Genomic DNA, 17,353 nt, shown 5'->3' on the forward strand with positions numbered 1-17,353 from the left:
GATTTATTGAAAAACAAATAAGTTTTTCCTACAAAAATATATTTTTGAAGTAGTTTTTTGATTTAGGCCCAATGATACAGTGTTAGCATGGATATGCTAGATTTTGGTATAACATGTATGGTTTAAATTTAAGCTCAATTGTTGAGAGATGTTGATAAAATTTTGTAATTATAAATGGAAAATAGGAAAATAAAGTCCAGTTTTATTAAATAACAGGTTTTTCAAAAAGAAATTGATTTCCGACAGATAATATCATAATATGATACAGTACTTCTATAATACGTAGAAAAATGATCGTGGCTATGTCTGCGCGGCTTTAGTTCTATATCAAATGCTTGGTCGAAAAAAGGCAGAGTGCGTACTGCACAGCAAGTTTCCAAGATTTTCCCCTCCCCAAGTTCGGTAAAATCGACTAGGAGCAGCCCATTTCCTTCAATAACCACCTTCATATCGGATTATTGAATGAACTGCATATTTTTTCCTTGGCCTGCCTTGGGCGTATGCAAATGAGCTGCATACCCGGCTCGATTTTATGGCCTGATGCAGTTTTTATGGGCGCGTGTTCAATGTCGAGATGCGGGTACGGTTTCGCATTTAGAGCTAATCCCTTGCAATGATGACGTTTAGTGGCCCAAGCGACAGTTATTAAATTTTTATGCACCATAAAAAGGCTGCTCCCTTTCTTCATCTCTGTCAGTCTCTATCTTTCTCAGTCTCACTCTAGCCCCATTCCTTCATGGATGTCTGTGCTAATTTCAACTTAACTCCTTTCTGAGTTGAATTTTTTTGGCTTTTTCTGGTTTTTACAGCCCACAATTTGCCAGAAATACTTGCAGCTCCGCTGTATATGTGCGTGTGCATGTATTTGGCTGGCATTAATATGGAAATTTCAGTGCGTGAGTCTCTTTAGCTATTTCATTCAATTAGAGTGCGGAGCAGGACCTGCCTTTTATGCCCTATCGCATTCGCCTGTGCCTTGGCTTAGGTCAAATTATGTTTGGCTGTGCGGAAATTTTTGGACAAAACCCAAAGCACATCAATTTTAATCATAGCCATTGGAACGTGCTTTGCATAAGCAAATACTAAATAGGCTGCCAGGCTAAGGGACGCACACACATTGAGCAGAGGGGCGTGGCATTGTGCGTATCAGGCGGCAAAGTTTGCAGCCACGCACAACACTTGCCGAAAAAGTCACAAGGCGACGCAGTAAATCAAAGCTAAGCCCAGAACGTTGATGACCAGTCAGTGTCACTTAAACGGACACTTGCTGCTTTAACAACACCCACCACAGGACCCGCCCCTCATCGCATATCCCCGCATACCTTGCATGCAGCTGCTTGCGAACTTTGAACTTGCAGCACTGGGCGGCTTAACCCTTTCATGCCGTTATCTGCTTTCGCATTTCACTTGGTTGCATTTAGAGCATGCCTCGAGTTTTGCTCTCTCTTTCTCTGTTTGCGCATTTTAGCCAGGCCTTGACTTGAGTTTGCTTTGGGCTTTGGCAACGGCTTTGCCTCTGCCTTTGGCATCTACTGCAGCATTAGCTGGGCTGGGCCGACTGGCACACCAGAGCTGTTACTATAAATCCCTTGTCTATAAGCTAGCTAAAGGCTTTTGGTCAGTTTGCCTGGTTGGCTATTGCAAAGGCGAATCAATGACGTGCTTTAAGCTTTAAGTCCACACATCTCTACACACCTATACACACCGTTCCCTCGTTAGACTTTAAGGTTTAGACAAAAAAATAAAAGAAGAGTTGTCTTTTTATGAGCACACCCGCTACTTTTTGCCTTGTCGCCTGTCCAATTTGTCGAGTCATTTCAAAGCATTTTATCCCACACGCTCAGTGCTCAAATTTGTCATTACGCATCGCTTCAGCTCCTGCTCCTGCCTCGTGCTCTATTACCTTACTATGACTTCCTCGGCTCAAAAGTTGCTGGTTCGTTGCCTTTGAACAATGCTCTCTCTGCTAATCCTTTCCAGTTATTATAACCGTCTGTAAATGCAACATAGTTATGGTTTTGCCTGACGAACTTCCATCTGCCCCCGCTGCCACTCAACTAAGCCGCTTACCGTCTCCTCGCAGTGACTTTGTGTCCCTGAACAGTGCAGCTCAGTTGCAGCACTTGACTTTTTGTCGACACACGGCGTTAACTTTAAGTTTTATTCCATGCCAGCCACTTGACACTGACATTTCTATGAAATCATATATATTACACTGTTTTATTCAATTTTACTGTCAGTTAATGGTCTGCGCTAACTAAACATATATTTTCACATAACCCATTATATACATGTTTCTATTATTCCATTGTATAACAATATGTTTATAGCACATGTTCATTGACATTGTCGTGGCTAATAAGCAGCTTGGGCGCAATGGAACTTTATCAATATAACATTCACTGCGTTGACCGGCTTGATCTAAGCCCTTTTGTAAACAACCTCTGATGCCACTTTCTCTATTTAAGCTAAGACTAGCCATTTCCGACGCTTTACAGCCAAACTAACAAAATATATACTTTAAAAAAAAAAAAACCTAAGCACCTCTCTTTATTCAAAAATAAATAACTCAAATTTTACAAAATTTTTAGTTGTTATTCATTGACGAAGCAAATAATCTATTTGAAGATCTAAAACTATATTATTTGCTTCACTTGTCCTCTTTTCCCTTTAAAATTGTGTTTTTCCTTTAAAAAATTGGCAACACTGTCAACAATACACACTCGATATTGGGACGCGAACACACACACACAGATATATTTTTTTAACCGCTGACAGCATTGAATTTGGCAATATGTCAGAATGCGGTTTTCTGGCCACTAAACTTTACCTAAAAGTTCAAAGAGCTGCGCTGCATAAATAAGTTGCAGAGCCACCTCCCATTGACAGGAGGCGCTTCAAAAATGTGGCGTGTGTTGCCTGTAAAGTTGCGCGCAAGTAAACATGTGTTGTAATGAGTTATTGCTTTCTTGCTACCATGCTACTCCCACCCCCTCCTTCTCCGCCTCTCTTGGTTAAAACCACGTCCTGCAGCTGTAAAATCAATAGCCGGCAATGTGGCCGATGTTGCAGTTGCCGTTGCCAAGTTGAACTCGTTATTTTCAAAAGTCCATGCCAATTGCATTGCAATACGCTGTGTGCTCAATGTGTATGTGTGTGCGTAAGTGTGTGTGTATGTTTTTATGTGAGTGCCTGTACTAATCGTGGCATATCAGTTACGCAGCGCACGTTGCCTTTTTGTCATGCGCCGCCATTTTTTTTTCCGCTGCCGTTGCTGCCGGTTGCATCTGCTTATTGCCTCATAAATCCGGCAATATGCAAGCCAGAGCCACTGCAGTTATCCTTGTGTGTCAGTGTATATGTATGTGAGCACTGCACATTGTCAGCCAGTCACGTGTTTCATCTTTACCGTAATAAGTGGCAGCCTTTTGTCTTTTGAAGCCAGCTGCGAAAGCTACGCTGTCATTTAACGCCTTTTCGAACTTTTGAAGCGGCGAGCAAAATGGTATAAAAACAATATACAAAATGGTTTCAGCCATAAATTTTGCGCAACAGCGGCAAACAATATGACTATATCTATATAAATATATATATAACCAAAGCATTATTCCTTTTACGTTTCGTGCGGAAAATCGTTTAAAATTCAATTTGCTAAAGTCGCCAAATGTGCGGCACATTTGTCAAAAGCCAATGCTGCACAGTGGTATGAATTGATAAAAAATTGAGCTAGGAAATAATCTGTACTTAAAGTCTATCATAATATGAATTGATCAAAAGTGGAGCTAGGAAATAATCTGCATAATAATCAATATTTTATTAAATCAAGTCAACTTAAATTTGTTAGTATTTTAAAAAAAATGTTTGTTTAATATTGTGTAAGTATAGACAATAGACAATCAACGATTACAATCCAAAGAGCTCGTATCAATAATTATAGATATGTTGACTTCTTGGCCTTTTCAATGTATTTTTCTTTGTAATTTGACCGAATTCACACTTAGTTCCATTCCACTATACGCAAACTAAACGGTCTGACAAATAAATGAAACATAGAAGCACAGTTTAGCCTGACACTCACACACATACGTAGATAGACAGATGACAGACAGTCGCATAGATCAACGCGATGACGTCGACACGGAAGTTGCCTTAGCATTTCCGCTTGTCTCGCTGTCAGCAGCGTTGCCGTATCATCACAGCCGAATGTCTCGAACATTCACGACATTCAGCTTCATCATCATCTCCGTCATCTTCCACATCATCGTCTCGGTCGTTTGTCGCCGTCGGAGTCGCCTGTATGTCGCCTGTCAGGCGTTACGACCAGATGTCTGACGATTTGATGGCAAATGAGATGCCAAAATAGTTGCTTTTTATGGTTAAATTTGTTGTAGGTAAATGTGTTTTCATAGTTATTTTTGTTGTTATTCGTACACCTCGGAGCCGATGCAAAAAGCAAGGGTATAACAAAGTTTTAAAAATGTAGTTTTAAGTAAATATCTATATCGAATTATATAGAATTATTATATTAAATACTTAAGAATATATTTTGTAAATAATAAATAGAAATAAAGAAGCGGAATTTGCATGTTTGTCGCATCACGGCTTAAACAAATCGCACCGTAAGTACGAGTCCAGATTTTGGTTAACTTTAAATGTCGTGTTCGATTGTTTGTTGTTCAAATAATCAATAAGCTGGGATTTGATTCATGGTAAATAAAAACATAAAGCCAATTTTCAGTCTACATAATTCCATAGGTATTTACGAATATAGTATTCGGCAGTTAGATAAAGGGTAACTCCTAGTAGGGTCTCGAGTAAAAATTATTCTGAATTGTGTTGTTGTTTCTCCTGATGTTTGCGTTATTTGTGTCGCATTTCGGCTGTTTTTCCACAACTTAATTGTGTGTACTTTTGTGTAGCATTTAGCAAAAAAACATTTGCATAGATCCATGCCTGACGGTCGCCCGTCTGCATGTCGCATTTCATTTTGCATTTTGCATTTGGACTATGCAAATGCGCGAGTTTTGTGATTAAATTTTCAGTTCATAGCGACATTTTCGACAAGCTTTGCATAAGCAACGCCGACAACTCCCCTCCCACCCCCGCCGGTTCCCATGGGCGGCTCACTAATTGAAATTGCTTTTGCGTAAAGCATTTAGCGTGCCACAAAGATGTCGATGTCGATGGCTGTGTTGTTGTTGATGTGGTTGAGGCGCCACAGCCCCTGGCATCAAATTAACTCATTATAAAATTTTTGGTTCGCCTGAGAAGCGAGCAACTTGCCAGCATCCGACGTCTGCTTAGTCCTATCTGCCGTGAGTGGAGTCCCTTGGCTAAAATTTGCAGTTTGCGGCAGCTGCAAATTGAAAACGTTGCTTAACCGACTAAAAACTAACTTAAATGGTAAATTACTGTGTAAACAGTTTAGACTTGCGCCAGCATAACGCATACGACCCGTAGGCCCATCTATATAAACTCCGCTCCACTTATTACGAGTAATTGCCACAGGCGGCACATTGTCTTGCCATCAATCTGTGCCGCAATCTGTGTGCCCCGCGTTGGTTGCATTAGTTTTTAATTGCACGTAATTCAACTTGCAACTGCGTTCGACATTTTACTGCGGCAGCAAATTTATCACAAAGCGAATGTGATTGACGTCAAGCCCTTGGCTTGTGTAATGTGCCACGAAATGAAAGGATTTTGCAATACACACACACACACACACACACAAACATCTCATATGAACACACACATATACACACTGCAATCAACAGCCAGTGTATTGCTATAAAATCTATCAATAACTTAGCAATGTGGCAACTGAAGCAGCTTTGAAAATCAAAGCGAAAGCAAAGCAAACCAAAGCGGGAATTAGTCAAGTGAATTAACTTGATTCAAGGGAATCGGTAAGTGAGCCATTTGGCAATTTTCTTTACTGGATACACTTGTAGTTCAAGCATTGCCGCATGGCCTCAAAAAGCCATATCGCATGTCGTAAACAATCAGCTAAAGTGCAAATACCAATTAGTCTCAGATTATTGTCATTTTGTTCTGTTATACTTCATTTGCTTAAAAGAAAAGGTATCTTAAAAATTTGAGTTTTTGTTAATTAAAATTTCTTTATTTATAATTTCATTCATTTTTTGTAATCTAGAAAGGGCTGCTATTATTTTGTCTCGACCTGTAAAACACACAGAAAAGGCATGTCCGACCAAGTCCAAATATATAAAAGAGTTTGTGCTAACTGATTAGCTGTCCAACGCCAGCCGAAACTGTAGGAACTAAATGAACCATGCTTGGCATAAAAGTCAAAGCGATGAACTTTTAAGGAAGAGTGTGCCTGCTCAATTCCGGCAACAATCGGTACTTTTCGTATTTGTGTATTTATTTCTCACAAAGAAAAAATCAATAATGATAAATTTAAAAACAGAAAAGAAATGGAAAATTGGCAGAACCCAATTAGCTGGTTTGGCTCAGCACATTAAGTATTAGGGTTGACAGAGACGAAACAATATGCATTAAGCCAAATTAACAAAATAGCCCTAAAGAGTTTCTTAGGATGCGTTTACTTATTTTGTTGATTGATTCATAGCAGGATCGTCAGAAGTGAATAACTGGTATAGCTTGTTTTACCGGCGTGTATACTCATATGTTAATATAACCAGGCGATTCGATTTACATTTCCATTCATAATACTTTTTCAGTTTTGAAGCCATAAACAATCCACATCTTATTTATATCACATATCTGAAAGGGGTATATAGTCGTCGGCTTTTGAAGATATCTTGTCTATGTTGTTTAAGAATAGTTTTCAAGTTACACTTCTTTCAAGCTGTTTGTACGTTTGCTCGAACTTTGCGTTGTTTGTTTTTTCCTTCATTATGCTTGGCACATGATAACTTCAACAGAAACTTATTTTCCGTAAGACGTTTTAATAATTTCCAACTCACTGCCTTCTTCTTTATCTTTTCAAACTATGCAAACTTTAAAGATTTTAATAAAAATTATATTTTTACAAACAACCGCTCACTCTTTATTATAATGCCTTGCGTTGTTTGATCAACATGAAAATTGTATTTTCTCAGCGTCATCTTCAGGTCTTATCTTATTCCTAAACCTTTAGCAGCTTCAGAGATCTGACACTTTTAATATGAGGCCCATCCAAGAGATGGAAACTCAATATATGCTTATAAAAATGTTTTATTAGGAAAATCTATAACAAAAAACAATCTACAAAGCAAATAGTTAGCTTACAACTCCACCAGAATTCATATTATCAGGTCAAGATGTGAATGTGTCTACAATTTTCAAAAGGCATATTCAACTCACATTCTCTAAAGTGCATTCAAAGACTTTTAATTTGACACAAGCAAAAAACAAATTCTCCAATCAACTTCACATCTTTCAACAGCTTATCACAAGCTTAAAATACATTGTGCTTAATAAGTTGACTTCTTGTTAAACAAGAACTGAAAGTGGAGCCTAATGAAAAAAGTTGCTCAACACGAAAGCCAAAGCCTAACAATTTTTTCCCCCAAATTACAGGATTCTTTAACTTTTGATGATGGGAAAGGGGGCTGCTTGGTATCAGTTGTGACAGCAGTTGATGGATCTGACAGCTACCAAAGTATACGTGTAACTATGGATGTGACTGCCGCAAAACTTTCGCCAGTTCTTTTAGCACTTTAATGTGCAGCGCAGCACGAAATCAATACCCAGTTGTTGGCGGCGTGTACGGGGAAGGGATTTGGGGAGTGGTAGTTGAGGCCAAGCAGCCCTGAATTTATTTGCCGTCTAGGAAATGGTTGCAGTAAAAATTGTTAGAGACTTGCGACGGTGGTTGCAGCCACCGTCTAGTGGCGCCACAAAACTGCGTCGCCATTTGTCTGCCAAAATGGGTACCAAAAAAATATGAAAAGACGCAAGTCTGAATGTCGTCCCGAAAATAAACCACCGAGTAATACCCTGTGCCCAGGTCTAACTTAAAGAATTACGTAAATAATATAATAATAAATTATAATAATAATAATAATAATAATAAATAATAATAATAATAATAATAAAAATAAATAATAATAATAATAATAATAATAATAATAAATAATATAAATATACGATGCTGAAAACTAGATTGTATCAATTTGTCGAAAGGATTAGGGTAAATTCTAATATCTAAACTATATGCAAGCAAATTTTTGATACTTATGTATACTTTATGCCACCTTTATTCTCCAAGTGTACAGGGTATACAAAAGAAAATACCGCACATTTTTCGTTGGCCAACATTTCCTCAGAGCATGACCTAGAAAAATAAGCAAACCCAAGACAGAGCAAGTGCTGCCCAAGTTGTGGCAACTTAATAAGCAGCAGGAGGATGACTGGTGACCCGGTGGTATGCCGCATGTAGCATGCAGCATGTGCGCTTGTGGTCATAATGAATTGATTTATTGGCAATCAATTTTTGCAGTACATAATTAGTTTCAGTTTGTTTGCAAATTGATTGAGCATCAGTTGATTGCAAGCTCATTTATGCAAGTCTCAACCTCAACTCGTCTTACAAAATGCTCGCATTATCTATCAATAATTTAATTAATTTTCATTAAGGCCAATTTGCAAATAAATATATGTGTACATGCTAATGTATTTCTGTGCGTGTGTGTGTGTCTGACATACATATAAATAAATATGTGTGCTATCAGTGAAAACAAAATAAATATTAATTAGGGTCATTCAAAGAATACATTAAAATGCCAATACGTGGGGCTTAAAATTGTGTCGACAGGAGAGCAGAATTATTATTATTATTTTGCAAAAATTACATTTAAAACTAATTACCAGGATGTCCAATTTATTCAATTTCAATTGATAAACAAAATATTTATGTGACAAGTCTTGTTTTTTTAAATTGCTAAAAAATGTTTATTTAAATGAACTTCTCTAGGTATAAGTATATGATGTAAAATGATATATTTCTGTGACATTAATGCCGTCCCAAAAACCAATTTTAGTAATTAAGGCCAGCCTACAAAATTTAACATTTTCATATTTTTTCTAAATTTTTAATGCTTCGTGGTTTTTACCCAAAATTTCTCACAATACTCTTTGACCGCAAATGAAGTTTTTCTACTTGTCGTAACTTGCATGCATTTACGCGTATTTTTTTAAATCTCTTTTAATTTTATCAACATGTCTTCATAGACATTTTATCGATTTACCCGAAACAGTTGCCAAAAAAATAAATGTTATAGTTCGTAAATGCCAACTGGAGGTGGAGCAAAGGGGGGCGACGTCTGACGACAACTGGCGCCGTCTGGGCGCATTGTCTTCTGAGGAGAACAAACAAAGTGTAACCTTAACACACACTCGGCTTGACAACCAACCCCCTCAACCCAACCCACCAGGCAGGCCAAAAGATGCGTTCATTATAAGAGACGGTCGTATGGTAAGGCAGCAAAAACAACAAGAACACAAACAATTTTTGGCCGCTAGCAACGCTGCTGATAAAGCACAAAAATGTCCTTTTTGGAATAGTTGAGATGCTTGAACCACTTGGAATACTTGGAATATGGTTGCAGGCGCTCCATTGTGTGCCTTGAGTCAACAACATTAGGCCAAGACAATGCTCGATGGGCGTCATAATAAGGCGAACACAATGGCCGGATTAAGTGGGTCCACAGTGCAATGGGCGTCGCGCTGCGGATTTGTTGCCATTGCACTCGCACCCATACCGAGCGCCGAACCCGGCTACTCTGAGCCCAACCACCCCATTGTCGCGTGTCCCGTGCAGCGTGTCCTTTGTCAGAGTTGCAATTGTGTAGCTCGGGGCTGTTGCTGCTTGTTTGTTGCGCTTTTGTGTCGAGCACAACGAGTACATGAACATGTGGCTTGTTTGTCTAGTTGCCCCCACTTGCTGCCACATGACTGCGGCTGCGACTGCGGCTGCGGCAGCGGCTGCCACTGCCCAGAGGCTGCACGACAAAATTCTGCAATCGACGAGCGCTCGACTTTATAAGCATTAATGCATTTTCCTTCCTCTGATTCGCATTGCAAAGTAAATGCCTTAATGCGCTTATCCTTTTAGCGCCAGTTAAGTATTCGGTTTGCTTATATACACGCCCTGCCATGCCCGCCAAGCTGTCATGCCTCTTCGATTTTAGCAATTGCAATCCTGATCCTTTTGCTCTGCTCTGCGCGTTTTGTTTTTGTAGTGCAGTGCAAATATTGCCGCTAACATTTGTCAAGCGCGTTGTCGCTGACGTTCTCACAGTCGTTAGGTGTGAAAATAATATGAATGCTCCGCTAGCTGCCACACAGTTGACACATACATACATACAATGTGCAGACATGCAACGGCATGTGCAGTCGCTACGAGGGTCTCAACAAATATTCGCCTAGGAAAGGCATTAGAATATAATAACGCCCATATCTGGATTTATTTTATACTGTTTGCCAGGTTCAACTCTTTGGGGATTATAAGCTCCACAACATTATTAATATAACTATTGTCGCTCATATTATATAAGAACAAATACCTGACTAAAGGGGAAACTAAACAAATACTGACGAATTGTCACTTCTGGTCAGTCGTTCCTTTCCTTAACGTTCCGCTTGCTGCAATCTCTGACCACTTAACTAGTCTTGTCCACTTGCCAGATTGACACATTGCCTTTACTCAATACATGCTGTCGTCTCAGCATAGAAAATCTTTTCCCTTGTCTCCTTGCTTACACTGCACATCACTTGTTATTGTCTGGGCACGTCTTTAGGCCATGCATTTATTTAAGTTACATTAAGTTTTATTGAACCCCTCGAATGTGTTGAAACTTCTCTGACTCCGGTTGGGCAAGCAGGTTGAAAGCCAGTCAATTTTCGCACGCTCACGCGTCAATGAACGATTTGGTTTGGGCCTCGTTCAGGTTCGTTGACAGCCTGTCAGCCGTCTGTCAAATATTTGCACAGTTGTTAAATTTCATCAGTGGCGTGTCACGGCTTCACACATCAACAATTAACCCAACCAAAAAAAAAGTAAGATTGGCGATGCTAACAGGAAAACAAAAAAAAAAAAGCAACAATAAACGCCATTTCTGAGGCGTGGCACAACACAAACTACGCTAATTAACAAGCAATTAAAGCGCCCGAAAAACTTGACAAAACACAGCTGTTGTGCTGCCAGCCGCATTTTACAACAACAGCGTAAAGAAAAACAATTTGGCAACGCTACGCAAAATGCAGCCCTGTGAATGCAGCCAACTTCACGGTGTAAGCCACAGGCGGGTAACGGGTGGCGGCTATGGTGGCAACTTCCGCTTAAGCGCTGCTTATCGCCGCACAGTTTGCCAGCAAGTTTGCTTAATGCTTGCGCAGTCGGTTTATGTGTGCATGTATGTGTGTACATATAAATATAAATAGATATAGAGATGTGTAATATGCGCTGGCAATGCAGACATGGACGCCATTGTTTATTTAAGCCAATATCCGTTATTTAAGTTGAGCTTCCTTCCGCCAACCATTTGTTGCCGTAGTTGTAGCTTTTGCTGCTGTTGATGTTGTTGTTGTTGGTGTTGTTTTTGTTGCTGGTGTTGGCGTTGTCAGCTGTTTGTTTGGCTTTTGTTTGAAATATTTAGCACTGGGTCCAAGTAAACAGCAAAAACAGCGCCTCTATTTGAACAAAAGTTCAACAAGAGAAATAACAGTGACAACAACAAGAACAAAAACATATGGTTGTCCTGGCTGCTCTGGACAAAGTTTACGAGCAGCTAAAGGAAGTGTGAACTTTTTGCCATTAAATAAAGTTACGGCGCAGTCAGAGAACGAAAGTGTGGGCTGGACAATTCGTTGCACGGACATGCGATAAATTGCCGCACAAAATCTTTGTCAAATTTACCATCCCTTTTGACCGCAAATCAATGCAATTGGCCAAACAAAGTGCATTCCAATAAGCGACACATTTACTCGAGGCCAGCAGACACAAAGCACGAAAAATCAGCAAGAAAAGAAAAGAAAATTCCGAATTTTTAGTGTGCGATGAAGTGTGTGTGTGGTAGTGTGTATTTGTGGTTGTGTGTGTGCGTGTTTGTGTGTATGTGTGAGAGAGAGACTGTACTTAAACGGGCGTAAACGTAAGACATTAACATTGACGTCATACAAATTGCGCTTAAATCGATCAGTCAACGCTTAAAGTTCATGAAAAATTGCACTTGATTTCGAAAATTTTTTAGCCGTTTGTGGAAAACGTGACGAAAATCATGAATAGAAAACACAAATGACATTTACATTAATTTTTTCATTCCCGAAATATGCAACACTTTTTTTCAGATTGCAACTCAGCAGCTGTTTTATAATTCTCAATTAGTTACAACAGCTTTTTTATAAACTGACAAGAAAAATCTATTCCACAGGCAACAGTTCTTTTCCGCTTTCGACTGAGTAATACTTTTATTATTCTTAATTTGTTTCATCAGCTGTTTCAGTTCCAGTTTACTTTTAATCGCATATTTTAAAATGAGTTCTGGACAGCTGAACCCGTGGCCCTGGATCGATGAATTGCCCAGAGATACTAGCGATGTATCTTCAGGTAACGAGAGCCAATCCTCATCATGCAGCTTGAGCTCATCGAGCAAAAGCAATCAAGCCGAAAGCGATAAAGAATACATATGCTCCTCAACCAATAAATATCATGTGAGTACCATTATAATTCTACTTATATTCAGAGATATATATATTTTCCATATTTTTCTCTATAGATTATACGCAAATCAAATTTAAATCGATTTGTCCAGAAAATTGACAAAACTGCCTCGTTAGACGATCAGGCAGCGGACTTAGTAGCCAAGTGCGCCAATGCCTTCGTCAAGGATGTGTCCATGCGTTTGGTTAAACTAGCCAAATACCGAAATGCTGAGCCAAGTCTATTAGATCTGAAGTTCACTCTAAAACGAGAGTACAACATGGAATTTCCACAACGAACAAGCACTGATTAGTTAATGGATCAGATAAAAATTCTTCAAATTAGATTAAGTATATTTATTGTTGAAAAAGCAATTTTGTTATGTTTGTAGTAAAGACAAACATGGCAGTCAAAGTCGGTAACTCAATGTCAAAAGGATATCTCCATGCCCAACTCGGGGATAAAATATCCCAAACGTGCAGACTTGTTTATAGAAAAATTTTACTAATAGATGATATAAAATGAAAATTTGCTATATAAACTGGAGAAAACCCCGTTCAGAAAAATAACCTAGCAGTGAGTATTTTTAAACCAAAAACCTGCTTTACCAAACCTATTTGAAAATGCAGACAAGTGAAATTTCTCAAGTTGCCCAAATAATCACACTCAAGTCTTCGCTCATCAATAAAGCTAAGCAACTTTGTTAGCTGACGAAAACTTTGCTGAGCTAAGATACATTTATGTTGATTTATTTATGCACACGACCGACCAGTTGAAACTTAACTTGACGTCATTGGCAGCTCAAGATGCTGCTGTCAGATTCTTCGCATGCTGACGGGGCATTTTTCAGCAGTGGCCGTTGCTGCTGCAGGTGCTGGATCGCCATCGGTAGCAGGGTCTAACTAGGTACTGACGTTATCTAAATTACGTAATAAACACGGCTGATGGCAGCAGCTTAAGCTATTCTGGGCCCATTATGCAGCTGCAAATGGCCAAAAACTTTACCGTTGCATTTACCGTTGCTCAACATGTTTTGTGCTAATTAATGTCAAAAGCCGTTGGCAGCGATAGCTTGCAGCTGGCAGCGGCCATTTTGTTTTGCGACCACACACAAACGCACGCACACACACAGGCAGACAGACAAACAAGTGAAATTTAAAACCGGAAGTTTATTGTTGCAACAATGGCGCGCGTTTGCAACGGAAACACCGCCGTTGCCCTCTCGCTGGTCGCTGTCGCCTCTATTGCCACCATTGCTGAAGTGGCCGTTGAAGAATCGCTGGCATTGCCGAAGAAATTGCACAATGGATAACGCCTGCCACTGGCCAGGCGCAGTTCTCGCTGCCCATTGCGCATGCTGGCATGCACAACAAAACTTTTCCTAAATAAAATCCTTCGAGTATAAATGAAATGCAAACTTTTTTCCGGTAAGCTGACGTTCTAATTGTTTGCAGACCGGTTTTCTAGGGTTTCTGGCCTGTTGTTGGTTCTATTTCTGTTCTATTTGCTGCGCTGTTGTCGTTGTTGTTTCGGACTATCTGCCATGGCTGAGCTTGGCACTATTTTTATCCCACCCAAAAGCTAACAGTTTTAAAAGGGTATATAAGCGTCCATTACAAAGATTTTCTCTCAGATTGGGGTTTTATTAATTATATTGATGAGTAACAACTAAGTTTCCTGAGGCTTATGAAAACTTACTCGAAGATAATTAGCGGGGAGGATGTAGAAAGGATTTGACTTTAAAAAGCTTCTAAACATTATAATTTCAATCAATGGTTACACTTAAGCTACGCGTGTTGTGTTGGTTTTTTATTATTCAGTATTATTATTCATTTTTGTAATTCCGTGCTGAATATTTTATTATTTGAAAATACCCCACTGCCATTCTGTCCTTTAGAGGATATACTATTGTGGAGAATGCACCCCTGTTATTCACTTACTTGTTTGTTTAGTTTTTTTTTCTTTCTTTCTTTCTTTTAGCTAGCGGCCAACTTAGTTTTTAAATAATTTAGAACAAATTTGTGCTTCTCCTGTTGGGGAAACTTTAAATGAAAACCTAATGAGCAGCAGCAAGTCGGGCAGCGGAAAGTGCTTAAATATTAAAGCGGGCAAGCGTTGCAATGGCCACGATGCGTTTACGTGCTCGCGCCAACATAATTGCGCTTAAAATCGTTTAAGTGTTTTATAATCCGCCCTTTTTTGTGGCCGCATCAAAGGAGGGGATTCCAAAAAAAAACGACGAAAAAGCTGAAATGGCTTTTTAAAGCATTTACCATGGCTGCAGCTTCCTGCATGCGTGTGTATGTGTGTTGGTCAGTTAAGTCCACGCACACATATGGAAGCACACGCAAAGCCCTCATCGAAAGCCTCGAACCACGCGCTTCGCACACTCAAGCACACACACACACACACGCCAACACCAAACACACATCTGGGCCATTAAAAATTGTGCAAATTTCTGCGCGTTGCTTGCGGATTTTTTGTTGAGGGATAACATGGACATGAGTAACGCCCACAGAAGCCACCGCCCTTTGCGGTGATAGCTGGCCAAAGTTACTACCAGTTAAGTGGGTTAATTACGACAGAGATTTGCGGTAGGCAAGCGAGAAATTGTCTGGAAATTCATCCTTTAAATTAATACCAAAATAAATTGTAATTATACAATGATAATACGAATAAAAATGTGCTAAGTACCTGTAGAAATATCTGCAGTGGTCATTTAAATACCCTTGTAATAGTTTCGTGAATGAAACTCCCAACTTATTAGGTATATAAATTTCTAAACAATTATAGATCGTTAGACAGTTCTCAAATGTCATTTTATGTTCTTTGTAAAGCAAAATATATGCCATAACTTATACCATGTACAATAGCCTGTAACCATGTGTGTTCTCTATTCTCTGGTTAATATCAAGTATTTGCTGACCACGCCCAGTTGTAGTATGTGCTTAGCATGCTATTTCTTAACTGATTCAATGTGTGTCCAGCTCTGTTTGTCCAACCTTGTTTCTACTTATTCAACTCTTTTTTATTACTCTTGTTTCTTTGCCTTCCTCTCTCATTTATCCCTTTTTATCTGAGCTCTTCACAATTACTTATCGTATGTTTTCTTTCTTTGTAAGAAATTGTTACTCGCTTATTATTTTTTCTATAAAAGGATATAAAAGGAAATATTTGAAATTTCCAAAAAAAAATTATGAACAAAAAAAAAATGAATTTAAAATTTATTTAAATATAATATAAATATAATAATATCTAATATTTCATATATTCTTATCTAATATTGTTGACATTTTTGCAAATGTTTTACACTGTCGCATTTAAAATCAAAAATCTGATATGAACTAACCACAAGCCACTGCCAATTATTTATGCGATCTATGAGCCGGTACAAACTTTATGGACACATATTTCCGCTCTACATACACAACTGACACACAATTTCTTAAAGCATTGAGGTCAGGTGTGTGTGTTGGTTGGTGGTGAACTTTTCTACAGACCTAAATGCATTTTCTTTATCACACCACTCAAAGGCCGCACGGAGCACAGAAGCATACACCTGTATCTGGCCCAAAGCGCTTTGAAAACCACTTGCAACACCACTTGCGGCAATTGAGAAAAAGTTGCCACTCAAAGAAGAACTTAAGACACTGAAGTGCCAGTCTCATGCACACAAATGAACAGATATATGTATTAATAGATATGTGTGCGTGTGTGTGTGTGTGTGTGTGTGTCGTGGGTGTTTGTGTGTGAGTGTGAGTGTGTTAACATACAAACCAGATACAACAGCTGCCACCCCGTCTATGCAAATGTTGTAGCCACTTAGATGGTTAAAGCCGAGGCTGGAGCTGAGACGGAGGCTGATGTCCGTAGTAAAGCTTTTCACATATGCACATATGAGCGCGTGTTCAACATACCTGTAAGAGACAAACAAACAAACAAATAAATAAATATACAAACAAACAGAGATACCAACACACATAAGTAATAATGTCGAGCTGTTGTGGTTAGTTCCATGAATATGCATATGGTAGTAAAGTGCATAGGATTGAAGTCCATAAAAAAGACTTAAATGTGTTTTTGTGCAACTGGAATTATGCTTATTTAAATGCCAAACAAATACGAATAGACGAGTCGAGACAAACAGTTGCCCCTCCTGAACACTAAGTATCTTTATATGCTTTACCTCAAAGCTATATGTAGCTTGGCAACCGATGACAAGTTTCTGCCCTGCCGTGTCATGTGAACCGCTTAAATCTTTAGAAAATATCTAAATTGTTCTCTATGGCTTTTGTGTAAGCTGTCTGAGTCAGACAATGGCCCTGCTATCATATATGTGTGTGTGCTTATTTATATGTATATATATGTGTATATATATCTCACTCTGTCTCTGTGTGGGACATGCATTATACTGTTTTTGACTTTGCCACAAAACTACGCAAAAATGTTGTTGTCTGTGAAACAAACTCCTATTGTATAAGCCACACACTGGGGGATTTGGCTGCTGTGACAAATGAAATTTATAGCTCTTCGGTTCAAAACTGCAGCGTTGCAAATCTCTGTGTGCAGCACATCTAATTCATCTTTCAAATTAGCAACATACTGCTTTTTTCTATTGCTCTATTTTGTGGTGCGATGACACTAGTTGTCAGTGCGTAGCTAACAAGAATTTAATTTGTACTGCCG

The 17,353-nt window shown here is 39.0% G+C and overlaps 2 protein-coding genes across 2 annotated transcripts in view; one reads left to right on the forward strand and one right to left on the reverse strand.

The window, feature by feature from the left end:
* fipi (factor of interpulse interval) overlaps positions 1–17,353 on the reverse strand; it is an 81,680-nt gene that overhangs the window by 25,476 nt on the left and 38,851 nt on the right. The window lies entirely within an intron of this gene.
* On the forward strand, positions 12,400–13,081 carry Taf12L (TBP-associated factor 30kD subunit alpha-2). Its single transcript, XM_002052089.4, has 2 exons — positions 12,400–12,678; positions 12,744–13,081. The coding sequence occupies exons 1-2, from the start codon at positions 12,502–12,504 to the stop codon at positions 12,978–12,980; spliced, it is 414 nt and encodes a 137-aa protein (XP_002052125.1). The 5' UTR covers positions 12,400–12,501; the 3' UTR covers positions 12,981–13,081.

This window comes from Drosophila virilis, chromosome 4 (assembly GCF_030788295.1).
Source record: "Drosophila virilis strain 15010-1051.87 chromosome 4, Dvir_AGI_RSII-ME, whole genome shotgun sequence".
Taxonomy (NCBI): domain Eukaryota; kingdom Metazoa; phylum Arthropoda; class Insecta; order Diptera; family Drosophilidae; genus Drosophila; species Drosophila virilis.